General features: G+C 38.8%; 2 protein-coding genes across 3 annotated transcripts in view; both read right to left on the bottom strand.

Annotated features, from left to right (window-relative positions):
- The window catches only part of rn (rotund), a 47,127-nt gene extending 44,261 nt beyond the window's left edge, over positions 1–2,866 (bottom strand). For both annotated transcript variants that reach the window (XM_018112369.3, XM_089256372.1), the window contains exon 1: positions 2,066–2,866. In XM_018112369.3, coding sequence (XP_017967858.2) covers positions 2,066–2,542 — 477 coding nt within the window. In that variant the 5' untranslated portion in view covers positions 2,543–2,866. The remainder of the gene's footprint in view (positions 1–2,065) is intronic.
- An 8,928-nt stretch (positions 2,867–11,794) lies between these two features.
- LOC108657773 (endoplasmic reticulum resident protein 44) lies at positions 11,795–12,808 on the bottom strand. Its single transcript, XM_089257580.1, has one exon. The coding sequence runs from the start codon at positions 12,806–12,808 to the stop codon at positions 11,795–11,797; it is 1,014 nt and encodes a 337-aa protein (XP_089113706.1).
- Between the last annotated feature and the right edge of the window lie 5,461 nt (positions 12,809–18,269).

Below are 18,269 nucleotides of genomic sequence, written 5' to 3'. Positions count from 1 at the left end.
AGAGGAGCTGAAGCATATGTTTTTGTATGCGTTGCTTTTTTATGTGCCAGGATTTCGTTGCCAGCGCGAATATTTGCCATACACGCACACACACATACACTTGCAATCTATATGGCCGTGCTTGTGCATTCGCTGTTAACGGCAAAGGATGTGCTGCTGCAGCGAAAGCTGAAGGTGGCCTTTGAGCAGCGCAGCATCGTTGCAGGATAATTGAAATAAAGGGACGAGCGTTATGCGTGAACAAAGCAATAAATGCTGCAAATAACATTTGTCTCTCCATGAGCTTTATCAATGATGTGCTGAGATAGCTTATAGATCATTATATGAAGAAAGAGAAAGAGACAGAGAGAGGAAGAGGGGAAAGCAAGATTAGCAATGAACAAAAATACAACTAGGAAGAGGAGTATTCGAGTAGGCGACGAAAGAGGAGTAGTAATAGGAATAGAAGGATATATAAATGGGAGTCAAATTAGAAATATTTAAAAAATATATTATAATAACGGAAGAGTAATAGGTAGAGCAGTCAGAAGAAAAAGTAAAAAGTATGAGGAAGAAATAAACAATATAGAAATGATAAAATTATCAGAAACCCCAGGGCAAAGTGCGTAGTTTTTAATTTATTATATTTAATAAATAAACAAATATTAAGATTGACGAAATTGTTGAGGAGGCTTGAAATTATGAATTGATATCAGAGATGTTAAATATCCATATTTTCGCGAATCGAACCTCTTTAATTGCTGCAGATCGATTTAATTTTTTATTTATCATTAATTAATTAAATTTCATTTTAATCTTCATTTTTAATTACAATGAGATTGTTTTCGAATATTGACATTTACTTCAATAATTAAATAATATACTAATATTTTAGTTTTCATATTTTATTTATGAATATATTTTCTTACTACATAATATACTTCCATAATGATTTAAAATATTACTTTAATTAAACATCCCTCAAAATGATTCGCAAAATGCTAAAAATAATTAACCAGCTAATTATTTTTTTAAATATAAATAAAATGTAATATAAATAATATGATCTATGTTTACTCAAATATCCCTCAATCGTAAAAAAATAGGAAAATATGTATTCAATTAAAACTCTTATCCCATCCATAAGTATTATATTTTGTTTCCTTCTCTTCCCTTCGCCCTGCAGGTAATTATAGTTCATGGTATATGTATATGGCTCTTTGTATATGTTAAAATAGAAAAGAGCTAGATGGTGCTGTAATCTTGCTTGAAGAATGAAAACACAACAAAAGTAAACCTTTATGTTAATAATTAAATTAACTAAAAATTCAAATTAATTAAAACTTAAATTTAAATAAATAATTATAAGCTCCTCCTTTCCTTAAATATTCCTCTGTCACACTAAAACTCATTTCCTTTCATGATAAACTGTCCCTCTCTCTCTCTCTCTCTCTCTCTCTCTCTCTCTCTTTTCCCGTTAATCTTGACCTGCCCCTCTCTGACTTGCATCAGTCAACGTCAAAGGCTCCACAGGTTGCTTGCCGCTGTGCCATAAAGGATATTTGTGAGCTGCCACCTGTTGCTGTTGCCAGCACCGTTATCTTTTGCGAACAGCTCGAGCGCTGGTTAATTCAATTGCAGAGCTTTTTGCTGAAAGCTTTTGGGTGCAACACTTTCGCTGCCTAATTATGGCATATCCTGTGCGCGAACCAGCGCCGCACAAAAAATGTCCTGCGCCCATAAAAAGCCAGCGCAAGCTTTAAGCCTTTACGCTCAAGAGAGCAAAAAACCCGCTCAATGCATGTGCGACGCTCTTCAAGCAAAGCTAAGAGCGAGCAGCTGCTGTCTCATTCGCACGCTCGCCCGATTGCTTGCCGGCTCGCTCTCGCTCTAAGAGTGCGCGGGTGTGTGTGAATGTGTGCGTGTTTTTGGGGGCGTGTTTGTTGTCATGTTTTTTACTCGCTGTCGGTTTTTTGCCGCTGCCCTTTGGCGACTCTCCCATTTTTTGTGGCTTTTAAGTGTTATTGGATGATTTGATGGAAATTGATTTGGGGCACGCCCCTTGCGGCGGCATGTGGCAACTCACCCGAAACTGATGCTCCACGGGACAGTCGAGGCTCAGGGCGTAGTCCTCGACCAGCGTTGAGTGCCCCGATGTCTGCTCCCCGAACACCTGCTCGATCTTGATCGCCGGACTGGGCGCAGCTCTGGCGGCTGTTGCAGCTGTTGCAACGGGATGCGCGGCAGCTGCAGCTGCGGCGGCAGCGGCGGCCGCAGCAAAGGTGCCCTCGACAATTATTGGCGCCGGCTCGGCTGCTGCACTCTGGCCAAGTCCAACTCCAACACCAAGTCCAAGTCCAAGACCAAGTCCGAGTCCATGGTTGCTGCTGCTGCTGCTGCTGCTGTGGCAGGGCGTTGAGGGCGTTGGTGGGCAGGGCGTGGCCGCATGACCCTCGTGATACGGCGTCACTACGAACGATGGATACGATCGGAACTGATGGTAGTCGGTGTGTGGATGATGCGCCAGCTGTGGTCCTTTGTACCAGGTACCATGCATAATCATTTAGCCGATCGACTGCGGCGTTATTCAACACTATCTTTCGCACTTGCAGCACTATTTTTCGATTCAGAAATCACAATTTCTATGCAATTTCTTATTTAATTTTCTCTTTTCACTATTTAAACACTGTTTGCTTTGGGCATTGCATTTAATAACTTTTTTCTTTGTTTCTCATCGTTTGGATTTTACGTAGATTTAGTTTTCCTTTAGTTGCTTTTATTAAACTTTAATCTGTATAAGATTTTGGTTGTTTAACGTGATGTTAAATATGCTTAGTTTAAGACATCAAAGTAGCGTTTGGAACATATATATTTTATCTTCTCACAGATTCGGCTGCAAATTATGTAAATTATCATGGGATCTTTTGTTAAATAAATAATGGGGGAATTCGGTTGTATAGCTATTTCTAAGAGTTTAGTTATGTTCAAACGAGATAATACTATGATTCTACTTTGACTGAACTGATTCTCTAGAGCGTTTTTAAATATACAATTATCCAATATCGAAATATATCATCAACAAAACTATGGAAATAATTTAATATTCTATTTAAATTGGATCTTGAAAATACTAAAAAGTTGTGCAAATGAATGAAAAGGTGAGTGGATCCAAAATGTGACCAATATTACGTTCTTAAAGTTTTCTTCTGTCTGAATTGAGTTTAACCGAATCAAGATCAGCGTAGCACAATATATAGTAGATAGTGAAAAGACAATATGTAGTAATTTAATTTGTTAGAAATATTATATAGAAACGTTTCTATTTTTATATGTATTTCTATACGTATATATTTTTTACTATCTCCTAAGAATTTTTAAAGAAGCAAATGATTAATTAGGGATATCTTTCTCTAAAGACAGTCTAAGCATTCCTGTGAAGACTCGAAATTTTGTCTACACTGTCGACTGAGGAATCGAAATATTGTCTAAGCTATTGTTAGCTACGCAATCTAGACAACAGTTACTGAATTTTATTCTTGACGCTCTCTTCTTACTCTATTCCTAATGTCTAGACTTTGGCCAACTTTTGTAACTCCAAGTCGTCTAATCCTCTCAACTGCTGCATTCATTGAGATTTACTTAATCTTTATTTTGTATTTACTTGAGACTTTCACTTTTAAACAAGATGCTGGACAATTAGCCACAGCGAGGAGTAGCACTTTTATTATTCCGAGTGTTATTGAAACGGCGTCGCAGTATTCATTCACAATTTTCATTCACAAAGAGCACTTTTTTGGTTTGGCTTTTTTCTTTATTTTTTAATTTTGTTTTGCTTGTTGTTGTTTAGCAATATGTTGCACTTGTTTGTTGTTGTTGTTGTTGCACTTTTTTAACGCGCTTGTTAATTGTGAATGCAGAGCAAAGGGCCAGCTGCAACTGCTGCTGCGGTATGACGAAAATGCGTTGCAGTTGGCGACTGCAACAAAATTCTTGACGTAACGCGCGCTCGCACACAAAAAACGCACTCGCTTGCCACTCGAGCCTGCCTGGAAATTGTCCACTGTCCACTGCGATGCTGCTGCGATTGCTACTGCTGTTGCTGCTGCTGCTGCTGCTGCTAGTGTCCACAGGGCTGGGCTGCTGGCCACTGGCTGCTACAGTGGCTACTCGATAGTCTGTGGCCCGCAAAAAACTATGCTGCCAGCTCGCAAGAATTCCGAACTCGAATGCTGGCTGAGCCAGCGAAAAAAACATTCAAATGCCTTCGCCGCCAAATCGCAGCCACTGCGACGACGACGACGTCGACAGCAGCACACACACACACATGGATAGAGACGTGCGCTCTTGGTGAGGCTGCTGCGCGCTCTCGCTCTGACGTAGCAGCTTTTTGTGTGTGGAATCGGGACGGGGCGGGGGGGCACAGAGACGCATGCGCAGCTTTTTGCTTCTTTTTGGCGCGCGCAAGCAAAGCAAACACAACTCTCCTTCTCTCTCTCGCACTCGGTCTGTCTCTCCAACTTGCGCTCTCTCGGATGCGCTCTCTGTACGGTAAAAAAGTTGTTTGTGGTTTTTGCTTTGCTGCGCTCTTGAGCTGCTTTGATTTGATTTTTGCTCTTTGAGCGCGTGTTGCATATTGGACGTGGGCGTGGGCGTGGGCGTGCGCGTCATCCTGCTAGTAAAATGGAAAGTTCCAGCTCTAGTCGCCGCAATAATTAACGGCTTAAGTAGGCGTGTCTTTAACTCATTGTTATTGTTGTGAATTTTGAAAATTTTCAAATTGTTTTGTAGGAATTTGTTTTTGACAATCCGTAACAGAAATTCTATTAGTACCAAACAAGCTTAACATGTCGGATGCACCTCCTGCTCCTCCTGGCAATCCACCTGCATCGAGCCAAGGAAACCGAACTCAATTTGGACGCAATATGCCTGGCCTTCGAACCCCGCTCCAGTTCGAAGAGTTGCCCCCCCAGAGTAATGTAGTATATGGAATACAGATCGGTCGCGCCATCGTCCTCTTCGTCATGGGATGCTGCATGGCCTGCGAGCTGACCGGAATTAGGCTGTGGCGTAGCCTAGAGAAATCTATTTAACGAGTCGCCTCTGGGAGAAATAGACGACGTGATCTTGTTTGTTTCTTTCACTTAAGATTACTAAAAAAAGATAATTCTGTTATGCATATCCAGAAAGAATTCCTACAGAACCATTAATTCATATTGTTTATTTATTGCTAAGGTATGTGATTGGAGGTGATATGACAAAATATATTGTACATTTAGTATTCAGTGTAAATACGATTGTTGGTATTTCCTTTTTCGATAAGTAATCGAATATTTAAAAACAAAATTCTCATTTATAGGCATAATACATACATTTATAAAAATAAAAGTCCCAAAATATGATTTAATGATATATAAAAATGATTATTTTATATAACGAAGAATATTATGTTATATAACAACGATCGGCTATTACTATTAATTGTTCTTGAGAAAATCTAAGCTACATGGTAATAAATCATATGATGTCTTTACTTTATTTACTACACTAAAAGAAAAAATATTTTTATGATACCAAAGATTTATTATTTATCATTATATATCCCAACTTTTACTCCATTGTAAATCAATTGTCAGGAAGCCGAAATTTATTATCATTAGATTTATTGAGAGAAGTCAATCAAATTCTAGGATACAAAAATAATTGCAATAAATTTAAGAGCCCAAATGCTCAGCTCTATACAAATAGATCATAGAGCTAAACTAAATGAATATAAATAACTTTCCATCCTAACTTTATCGCCAGTAAAAACGTGGATCGCAGAGGTGTTGCACGCCACAGTGAAGCCTCTCCATTTCAGGGTTACTCGCTGCCAACAGTGGGCGTAGTATAGTAGTAAAAAATACACAGACAAAAAAAAAAAGAGGCAGAAAAGCATCCGCCGCTTTGGACGCACATTAGCCCATTGACCAACTTTTGCGGATCGGGCAACAATAATGAGTTTTTAATACATGTAATATTCAAATTAAAATCTTTTTTCTCTTTTTGTCTGCAAGAGCCGTTAGCAAAAACGAAAATCAAATACATAACCGTATAAATGCGCTTTTTTTCAGCTCCGCTCAATTTTTTTTTTTTCTCACACGCGGCCAATAATCGCACGTATTCATTTCAAGTGCACATAAAAACACTCAAACGAAAGCTCAAGAGCGAGCGGCGCAAAAAGCGCAGAGGACGCTCTCTTAAGCGAAAAAAGGTGACTGAGCGAGACAGCAGGCGACAGCAGCAGCGCAGCCAATGCTGAGGAGCGAGCAGTGCAGCGCGCGCCAAAGGCGGCGGAATTTTTATTGGAGCACTTGACGAAGCAATTTTTTTTTTTCGTTTTCGTTTTTGTATTGTCTCTCCGGCTGCTCGCCTTTGGATTGGCATTTTTTGTTTCCTTTTCGTGCAGCGTCTGGCAGCATTGGCAGTTTTTACAGGCAGCTGCTCTCTTCGCTCTTTGGCTATGGCTGCTTTGCGCGTCATCGCTGTTGTTGGTGCTGTTGTTGCTGCTGTTGAAGAGGATTTTTGGGCTCGGCTGACAACTGCAACAATTCCGTAGGGGAAAAGCGCCTGCATAAAATTAAAAACCTAAATGAAATGAAAATAAAGAGTCGAGCTGCATGGCATTATGCAATGGCAGGTTAGTTAATCAATGCAACAGCAACTGCAACGTTGCCACCTTTGGGGAATATTATGGTACATGGGGGCCGCTGCAAATGGAATGCGAAACGCTCGCAATGCTGTAATGTTTGCCATTTTTGCATTACTAGGAAATTGCTTTATTTAGCGCTACGTTTCGCGACGGCAAAACCATAATCATAATAAAACTGCAAAGTGCATTTTCACCTGAGGGCAGGCAGCGCTGCCCGGCGCTTATCGGCTAATTTGATTATTTCATTCAATCAACGGCGTAATCAGCAGCGCGATTAGTATAACTGTTTTTTTTTTTTTGTCAATTATTTCTCTGGCAAGCCTCGACATTAGTTCGTGCTGAATTTCCATTTGTTTGGCCTCTATTAATGGCGAGCTTACGGCGTCTGTCATTGCGACTGTTTGCACTGTCATCAATGCAATTTAAACCACTTTCCACATAGAGCAACATATTATTTGATTCTGTTTTGATATTCTCAAATGGGTTTTTAATGGCACTACAACGGTGTTGTGTCATCTCACTTTATTGACACTGAAAATCAAATAATATATTAAAATTTTACTGGAGATTCCAACTTTTCGGAGAGAAATAAAAGTTCTGTACAATTTTTTTTAAATACAACGTTTTATCATTTATTTGATTTTTGTAAGGTACATATTTTTATTTATAATATTCATTCAAACATATATATTTTTTTGTTACATTTTTTTTTTTATTTATTTTTATTTTTTTGTATGTGTAACTAAAACTTTAAAAATAAAAAACTTTTACATACTTTTGATTTAAATTATTAAATATTTCAAATTCTTAAATACTGAATATTAAAAATAGTTAGCTTAAACTGTTTTTGATTTATTTATTTATTAAATTATTTTATTTTATTAATTTATTGTTATTGTATTATTTTTTTTTAAATTTCCTTTTTTGTATTTTCTTTTATTTCTTGCTATCGATCTCTCTAATTAATATAAATCACACAAGAATCATATTATTAAACGAAAATATTTATAAATATACAAATATATAAAAATTTATAAATAATATTAATATGCATGATTGTTAGATTATAGCTAACAAAATATATTGAAAAAAATATATATACCATTCACAAAAATCTGTAGTTTTAAAAAAGAGTAAAATAAAATGAAATAGAATTGAAATTATTCATCACAAAAATATCTTCTTTTAATTTCGATTTTAACACAATTGTATAAAATAACTTGAATCATATAACTTTAAAAAGTATCGAAAAGTTTTCTTCAAATAATTATCAGAAATAAGTCCAAACTATGACCAAATTCCATTTATAGCTTTTTATAATTTATGAAATTTAAATTAAAGATAAATAAACCAAGTTAGTTTGTTTTGAATATTCATAAAGTTTGTAAACTCTCACATTTTAGATTTAACAAAATTCTTTAGCCATCATCGAGACGATTCGAATTAGCATCTTGAAATTTACAGAGCAATTAAATTGATTTCGAACAGTTTAACAAACTTAACAAAAAACGCAATAGCCGGCAGCAATAAAAGTTTTTACTTTGCTTAGTTTAGTTGCTGGAGAAAACGTGCAATTAGCAGTGGAAACCGCAGTGGGAAATCTTCGAAAATGCATTTCACATATTGCAAAACCGCAGCAGGACTCGAGAAGGCTGCAAACGGGAGCAGCAGGAACAGCTGTGCGTGCGAAATGTCAAAATGTAAAGCCGCAGCATTTGTAGTCGACGCTGGAATCGGAGTCGGAGTCGGAGTTGGAGTTGGAGCTGAAGTCGTCATGGTTGGTCATGGACGCCAAATCGGTTGACAGACAGGCTGGCAGCGCTGCTCCTCCGCCATTGCCGCGCTGCGTCATAGGGCCCGGGCACCTACGAGCCACAGCGGGCGTGCGAGGGAGCAAGGGACTGCACTTGTGCTCCGCCTTTTTTGTGTGCGGTGCGCACATGGCGAGTCGCTTTTTGCCGATTGGCTGAAACGGGTTGAAACCAGTCGGCGAGCGAGATGGCAACGCCACTCACGGACCAGCGCTCAGGTGCGAGCGAGCCACAAGACAAATGGACTTGAACAGGCAACCAAGTTGGGGCTGTGCAAGCGAGAGAGCGCAGGTCAGGCCTGTGGACAAGCAGTGCAAGCAGCAACGCGTTCACTTTAAGAGAGCGCGCAGCAAGGGCGCTCTCTCGCTCTTTGAGTAGGTTAGTTGACGAAGCAGCAAACACGTGTTGTTGCTGTTGCTGTTGCTGTTGTCGCTGCTGTTGCTGTTGCTGGCGTGCAAAATATGCGAGTTTTTGTTTGGCTATCGGTCGCGTATTTTGTTAATTTAATTAAACAAAAACGTTTTGTTTGTGTTTTTTACGGCGGACGTAAACGGCTTTTTGTGCGCGCAGAACTTGCAATTGGAATCAGCGCATTTGATTGCGCTCAACTTTGAATATGTTGAGCACTCACACACACACACAGAGACTGAGTTGTGTAGATGTTGTATATGTCATTTAATGACTTGTGCCGTTAGTTTTTAATTGAAATATCACACATTACAATTACAACTGCAATTGCAATTGCGATTGCATTTGTATTTGTATTTGTTTTTGTGTTTGCCTAGTGTTTGTCTTCGTCTCTCTTTTTTTGTCGCTAACTGTAAATTGAGCTCGTTTTGTGTTTCTATTGGCGCATTTTGCGTGTCACTGATCAAGCCTTGAGCTGCAGTACACTGAATGTATAAGGAAAGGACGCTTATTCCTAAGCATAAAGCTCTCTCTTTGCTTAAAGTATTTCGAGAATTTGTATGTCTAATAAGAGCTGTACTCTTAATTTAAGTCTGTAGACTATTAGAAAGCCTCTCAGCTTAGACTATATATAAGAAAAGATCTCAAATTCGTATATGTACTCCAACAGTTTAACCTAGTTTGAGTAGTAATACCCGAGAATCATCATAATTTCGGCGGCACTTCATATAATAAACCTTAAAATATTGTAAAAAATCAAAATTTGGGTTAATTGCAACGGAAAATCAAAGTGTGTAAATGTTAAACGGAAGCCAAATTAGCTTTAATATAGAACTTGCATGTGAGTACCCGCTATAGGGCCGGGAAAGTCGGGAAGGTACTCGAAAATAAAGCAAAGCTTCCGCACGTGACTTCCGCAGGTAACTAACGAGTCGGCCAGGTAATTGGGCAGCTCGGCCCGGGCAGGTGAGGCGTGGGCGATTAAAAGGCGATTAAATCAATTGCGCCACGACAGACGCTGACAGCGATGGATGGCCAGATACAGCTTAAGATAGAGACTGAGATACAGACACAGACACAGGTACAGATACAGATACAGCTGCAGATACAGCTGCAGATGCTGCCACATCTTGGGGCATGCGTCAGCAGCTGTCAGCGGAATCGGCTTAGCTTCTATGTTAATGCGCCCCAAAAACGTTGACATTTATTGACAGTTATTTATGGTGGGCATGGCCACTGGGATGGGATGGTGCTTTAATGGTGATGGTGGTGCTGGTGGCTCAACACCTATTTGGTGGGGCAGCTGCCACTCCAAAACGAGCCACCGAGCACCGACTATGGAAAACTCTGGTAATTGTAGCTCGTGGCCTACGCGAGGTGCCGCATTTGGCACATGTGCCGCGGCACGCGCTCTTGACGCTCATTAGAACCGGGCTCCAAAGTTGGTTCCGTCGCGATCCAGCGCAGTGCTCCTTATGGTAGTTCCCAACTGTCCATAATTTTATTATTAATTATGACAATTTATGAGTAAAAGTGTTTGCTCTATGGCGCTTCCATATACGACCAATGCCCCAGGGGCACTCGAACCAGTTCTAGTTCCAGTACCAGATCCTCACTGCACTCGCTGCCCACTTTGTTTCACTAATGAGTTCATTAGCATTCCTGCTCGTCTCGCATATTCAAATGCTTTGCGTTCTTTTGATCTGGTTCCAGGAACCAGCACACATTCTGCTCTGCAGACGCGTGCCAGCTCTTTAGTTGGTTCTCAATGGCCAGGCATGCCCATATAGGCTGGTGTTCGATTTGTCGCAGCATCCATAATCAGACTCTGAATGTCCAACTAGGTGCGAGCGTTCTACAGTCGTCTGCATACTCAATGCATGCGCACAAACTAGCTCTTCTATGGAGACGTTATTAGAAATTCGAAATATTCACAATTATAAGGAATCGTTAGGTTCAGATTTGTACTGGAAAAAGGGATATCATATAAATTTTTATTATAAGCCTGATGATCATGATCATTTCATGAACACAATTATTTTAGTATTTATTATTGGTCATTAGTCATTAGTCATTAGTCATTAGTCATTAGTCATTAGTCATTAGTCATTAGTCATTAGTCATTAGTCATTAGTCATTAGTCATTAGTCATTAGTCATTAGTCATTAGTCATTAGTCATTAGTCATTAGTCATTAGTCATTAGTCATTAGTCATTAGTCATTAGTCATTAGTCATTAGTCATTAGTCATTAGTCATTAGTCATTAGTCATTAGTCATTAGTCATTAGTCATTAGTCATTAGTCATTAGTCATTAGTCATTAGTCATTAGTCATTAGTCATTAGTCATTAGTCATTAGTCATTAGTCATTAGTCATTAGTCATTAGTCATTAGTCATTAGTCATTAGTCATTAGTCATTAGTCATTAGTCATTAGTCATTAGTCATTAGTCATTAGTCATTAGTCATTAGTCATTAGTCATTAGTCATTAGTCATTAGTCATTAGTCATTAGTCCATTAGTCATTAGTCATTAGTCATTAGTCATTAGTCATTAGTCATTAGTCATTAGTCATTAGTCATTAGTCATTAGTCATTAGTCATTAGTCATTAGTCATTAGTCATTAGTCATTAGTCATTAGTCATTAGTCATTAGTCATTAGTCATTAGTCATTAGTCATTAGTCATTAGTCATTAGTCATTAGTCATTAGTCATTAGTCATTAGTCATTAGTCATTAGTTTTGAAAGATTATAAGATAATATGATTTCTTTAATATTATTATTGATCTTTAACTGTGATTTGATAACAAGCTTTTCAAATGGTTTTACAACTCTTCATTAAATTCTAGTTTAGATTTTCATAGTTTTATATCAATTTACTTAAAACTTTTTTCTTACTCCTTCTTCATATCAGAGCTCATCCCTGGCGAAGGTATAGCGATGCTTGGAGGGTCTCAGCTCCCTGAATTTAGAAGAGGGCGGCTTCAGTGAAGAAACCTCCGTATCATCTTCATTGTCTTCAACAGAGTTCATCAATTCCACGAAATGATACCTCCAATGCAAATCACCCGTGTAGAGTTGGCCTATGAACTCTTTCAATTTTCCAGGCTTGTAAAGATCATCGAATTCGGGAAAGGGAAACATATGCGCGAACGAGTCTATAGCTATGACGGGTAGGTCGGCCTCTGTTTTGTTCATGTGGAAGAGAGGAGTTTTAAATAGTATTCCATCGGCTGTCAGAAAGATCACATTGTCGAGCTCATCCATCAGTTCGGCACGTACTACTCTCTCGAAATCTTTTCCAGATTGTTTATCTTGAGGGTTATGGAAGAGTATAACAAAGAGTTTGGCCTCTTCCGTGAGTTCCTCAGCATTGCTGAATGTCAGCTCACGCACAATGGGTATACACTTCATGGTGAGCCACTCCATCAGCTCTTCCTGGCTGGACATGTTGCCGGTGTACAGGCTCAGCGAGTCTGTGTGATTCAAGTGCTCTTGGAATGTCAAGGAATTCGGACCATTACCCCCAGTGAACTTCACATGGAACTGACAGTGCTCCTTCATATTGCTCGCTGCCCTGCGATAAGCCATATACTCGTCATGAGAGTTGCTTTCGTAGTGTCCAATCACCAGATACTTGCGGGTATTTAGATCGTTCAGCTCATTCAAGGAGACAAACTCCTGTATAGGATCCAGCAGCTCCTCAAGTGCAAAGGACACGATCGCCTCTACGGAGCGTTGTCCTCGATACTCCTTTTTGTTGACGTATTTGTTCCGCACGATCTTTATGGTCGGATACTTGCCAATATCATAGTTACTCTCCATTTCAGGCTCCAGGTCGCAATCGACCTTGCCCAGAGCCAACTTGCCCGTGCCTCCAAGTGTAGAGTGCAGCTGACTTGCGGCCGACTCATAGATGGGCATCAGTTGCACGCTGTATTTGCATCTATTCGAGTAGAAGAGCAGCAGAACGAGTTCGTTCGAGTCAACTACTTCACTCACATTGTGCCTGCTCACTTGATAGGATTCTCCAGTCGCAGGCATAAACAGTTGAGAGAGGGCCACAGCCAGAGCCAACCAGCTAAAAAGTTTTTGATGCATTTTCAACGAAACCTTTCCAAAGTCTAAAAATCATTTACCAATTTTAAATAATTTATCTCAAGTATTCATTAGTTGCGGCCATAAACTAGTTCGTTCCGCAGCCGTATCTAAAATGTCCCCGATACGCTTCGAGCCAAACATGTTGCTTATCGGAGATTTTGTAGTATTTTCATATTGTTGATCGAATAGATCAGTTGTAAAGTGAAGTAGTTGCTGATTGAACTGCTTGAGAGCTATTAGCAAAAAGTAGTTTGAGCTGGTTTTTAGTTTATGTGCGTTAACACGGCTTCATTTTAGTCATTTTTTAAAGTAGACAAGAAATGGAAATAATAAGTGTCGAGGATTCTGCCTCTAAGCATATTTAGATTTCCAACGACCCTGTAGAGTAACTATCGTAATACAGCATAGAAGCTCATTTAATGAAATAATTGTATCTAGATATTTACAAGCACTTAATGCCAATACTATTCCAATAACAATTTCTAAATGCAATTAAAATATGCCATAATTACGACTTGGGCTAAAGACTAGAGACATTGGATGGTAGCAGTAGAGCTAGAACCAGAACCTGAACCAGTTCCCGGCACAAGTTGCAATGTTAATGACATAATCTTAAAAAGCATTTCATGAATAGCCATTATCGTTAAAAGAGAGTGCGAAGGAGAGGAGATGAACAAAGAGAGGTAGAGAATGAAAAAAAGAGCGAGAGATAGCGTGTTGACATAAATAGTGTTGATTTGAAATTCAAAGTGGAAAACATGAGTTACAGAATCCTCAGGCATTCATGTTCACCAAGATCGTGTTTCATATCATTTATTCATTCATTCAGTTGGACTGAGGGAAGCGTGTTTAAGAGAATGAAATGATTCTTTCAGACTCTTTGTGAAACTATTTTAAGCGAATATATAAACCATTTGCCTCTACTTTTTGTGTGCCCAAGATATCTAATCAGCTTGTAAAATCTGAGACACGCCTCTGGCTCTGGCGCTCCGTGCCAAAAACTATATTTTCAATTACAAGAGCTATACTGACTTGTAAGGGAGGCAGGGGGCGCACATAAATACACCTCCGATATCCTGGAGCTGGCAGAGCAATTTAAACACAGCATGTGGTCGGCATATCAAATTTCGGTATCGAAAAGAAATAACTCAGCGCTCAAATGGCAACAGTCAGCAATTACTTAGCCTGCGAAAAGGATAATAGTGCTGAGGCCAACAACTTGTGTCTGGCTCTGGCTCTGGCTCTGGCTCTGCTTGGAATGTCGCTTGGCATATTTATTTATAGTAGCGGCATTTGCTCACATTGTGTGCTGGCATAAGACGCACATAAATCACTTGGCAGGACCTGCAAAAGGATGTAAATTATATAAAAATAATTTGACATGCTCTACACACACACAGACACACAGTTGGGTGGGGGCAAGTGGTGGTTGGAGGGAGGAGGGGACTGGCATGCGCCGCGAAGACGAAGATGCCAGCGAAATAGATAAGCATAACTAGGAAATATTTTGGTGACGGTTCTTGTTTTTTGTTTATAAGCAGTCAAAGAGAAGTCGTCGCTAGAGAGGTGCGATTGTCGTGCTCCTGAGCGTGACACGAATACCTATGTATCATTTATTATTAATAATTGCATTTTATGCATTCCTTTATTTTAAATAATTATTTTTTAAATCTAAGCCTTTAAGTAGCGAATAAATGAAATGAAATAAATAAAATCAATAATATTATATAAGTATTTATAATAATCGTAATATGTATTTTCATTTATTTACAATAATTAAGAAATATACATGCTTTTAATATTTAATATACATTATTGAGATTATTTATTATGCCAAGCTATTTTCTAAAACATAAAATATCGTTAATAATCGATAAAAATCCATACCGACTTCATATACAGGAATACTTTTTTCGAGCTCCAGAACTCTAGCTTTAGTGGCTTGCGAGATTTTTACAATCATATTTTAGGCAGACGATGAGGTGGCCAGGTGGAGATCTATTCGTCCTGCCAAAGAACTATAAATACTGTTAACGAATTTTATGGATATTATGTTGTACTAAAATAAGTAACTAGATTTCTTCAGTTTAATTTAATTTTAAAAAATTAAATGCATATTATAAATGCATATTAAGAATAATATTTTTTAAGATTCATCTACATTTTTCTTTATTTTTAATACATTTAAAGGTACATTATCTTATATAAATGATATTGTTTTTCCATACCCAATTATTCACTTTTCTTTATTGCGCAACATATTTAATTTTAGTTTCATAATTTCATAATTTATTAATTCGCTTAGCCTCACGACATGCCCAGCCGTACTATGCAGTCCAGAAATATTTATCTCTTGCGCTATATCATTGTCCGATCCGCCTGCTGTGCCATATATCATACACACACACGCACACACAAACACAGACGATGTTTCATAACTTTTAAGTGCGAAGCAGAAAACTAGACGCAACATTTCGGAATGCAAATTTTAGTAAATTGAAAATCTGCGCCGCATTGCAAAACCGCAAAAGCCATCGACAAATAAGTTTTGTATACTGTCACCGAAGGGGGGCGTGGACGACGGGGCGTTCAGTGTCCAGCTCGCTCGGTTCAGGTCTCAAAAACTTTAAGACGAGCATGTGCATTTGTCATAAATTAGAAACTGTAACTCTAACTCTAACTGTAACTGTAACTGGGGGTGTTACCTTTTTGCCATTTGGGGCACGAACTGGGCTCAGAGCATATAACACATAAATTTATTGCAAATAACTCTAGCTCTGTTTTTTAACGCTCCGGGCCATGCTCATTTTTTAGCCATGCTAAGCAAACTAATCAACGCTCGTAATTTGGGTTGGCCAAATGGCACGCGGCTAAATGAACTGTGCACAGCTTCCCCATGAGCTGTGTGTGTGTGTGTGTGTGTGCAGTCAAAAGTAAACAACAACTTGGCTATTATAAATCTTGGCCTAAGTGTTGTGGTCATTTAGCAAATGTCCAGCTATGTCCGGCAGCCAGAGTTGCGGCTGCAAATGGAAGGATACACAAGGATGAGCTGGCCGTGATTTATAAAATATATTAATTAAATGTAGCCCAAATGTAGCTTGAGATTGAGATAATGAAAACAAGAGAGGGTAAACAAGTTATGCAAATGCGTAGCTTTAATTTTACATAATTATTACGATTACATTTAAAGTCTAATGACAATTTAAGAGACACGACTGGAGAGAAATACATATAAAAATACATATGATACATTTTTTTTTGTTTTGCATAAATAGCAAACACACACACACACACACACAAGTGTTTGTGCTGTCAAAGTCAAAATAAACGCAACGACGAATAATGATTTATTCAACCAAGAAGAAAAGGAATGAAGAAAAATGCGTAAAGGAAGCCGAGTAGCAGGACCCTTTGCAGAGTCCTTAAGTGGCGGGTGGTTGATGTCTGCCTGCTGGGCGAGGAGGCAGGATGAGGCGCTCGGTTAGCGCCACAAGGACATACGCGTATTTGTTGATATGCTAAAGTGTGTCTACTTGCCGCCTGCAGATAGCAGAGAGCGCAACAAATCTGCGTATAATTCGCATGGAAGCCGCCCAGAATGTGATATTGAAATATGCCTAGATTGAATTGTGCAGCCGAGGCATAAATCTCAGCAGGAGTATAGCTCAAATAAACGTTATATAATTAGCTGGCTGACGAGCTTCAAGCATAACGTAGCTTTAAGTGGCTCTCTTTTTAGACAGTCAGGCAATTGGCAATCTAAAGTTTTCCATTTCTTTTCTTTTCTTTTCTCTCTGTTTGGCCAGACAATAAAAGTTTTGGCCCCTTGGGCGGCAAATTGTCCATGATGTTGGTCATAAAGCGATTTAGATATTGACCCGCCCATTTTGCGATATTTATTGAGTGGCAAAGAAAAGTTCGGGGCACACAGCTTGGGTGTGGCAAAAATAGTGTAAGGTTACATATGTACATACATATATGGCAAAAGTTCAAAATCGATCAGTTGTAGTTCACATATAATATTTATTTATTTATTTGTTTTGTTTTTTTACCTCTTTATTTATTATTTACTGAATTATATATTTATATATTATTTGATGATTTTTAGTATTTATTAATTTACTCTTTTTATAGGTTTTAGTAAATCATGTGCATCTATCTCTTTTTCCTACTCTAAAACTCTCTTACTCAGTCTGAGTGTCCTACCCTCTTAATACTAAGCCTCTCTCCCTGACTTTGTCTTCTTTTTGTTATTTCTTTTCCATCTGATATACATCTATAAATTTCTTTCTCTCAATTCTCAGCAGTATCTCACATCTCTCTGTCCCTTTATCTAGCCTAAATTCTCAGTCTCCCTCTCTATATCCCTCTCTATTTCTCTCACCCTCCCTCTTTCGCTGTCTCTCTTTCTCTCTCCTTTTCTCTCTTCCATGCTGCATCTTTTATTCTTTTTTACTTTGCGTCTCTCTCCCTTCTATTCTCTGTCTCATTATGTTTTTTTTCCATCCGTCTCTTTGATTGTTTTCTTCGCTTACTTACATTTCTCTTTGGCTCTCTCTCGCTCTCTCTCTCTCTCTCTCTCTCTCTCTCTCTCTCTCTTTATTCTCTATTATTCACTCTTTGTTATCTTTAACCCAACGTATCTTACTATATATACGTAATTCTCTTTCTCTTCCTTCATGATTAAATATTGTCTTCGATTCATCTCTTACTTTTAATAGGTTATATGATGATATTTAGCCCAGTCTATATCCATTTAATACAAAGTTAGGCAATTAAGAAATCAATTCTTTTCCGTACCCATAGCATTTCCTCTTAAATTTCAAACACAATCTGAACAATTTAAAGTACCTAATTGATTTCCTGAAATAAAAATAAATTCCAACAGCCATTACCAAAATTGAATCCGCATACACACACCCAATACACACACACTTGAACTTCAGACCGTGTAGATCCAATCAGGTCGGTATTGCCCCAGCCATGGAGCAGGGTCCGCACCAGGCAAGGCCTCAGCAGCGACCCCTTCGGCTGGCGTGGCAGCTCATAAGGCACAGAAATGCAAAACCGCCATAATAAAGGATAATGTTGGCGCATATTAAATAAATGACTTCCGTCGTCGTCTAGGTCTAGGTCCCCCGCCCAGCCCAGCTGCTCCTTCCCCGCCTCCTGTGCCCCTTTCACTCCTGCCCCAACAGCGTTTACTCAATGAAAACAAGCGAAAGGATATTGAAATGAGTTGCTGAAAATGCAAATTCATGCCAATGGGAAATGACGTGTG

Source organism: Drosophila navojoa, chromosome 2 (genome assembly GCF_054131105.1).
Source record: "Drosophila navojoa isolate 15081-1374.11 chromosome 2, UAZ_NAV_1.0, whole genome shotgun sequence".
Lineage (NCBI taxonomy): Eukaryota > Metazoa > Arthropoda > Insecta > Diptera > Drosophilidae > Drosophila > Drosophila navojoa.
This window is presented reverse-complemented; position numbering and strand designations above follow the sequence as displayed.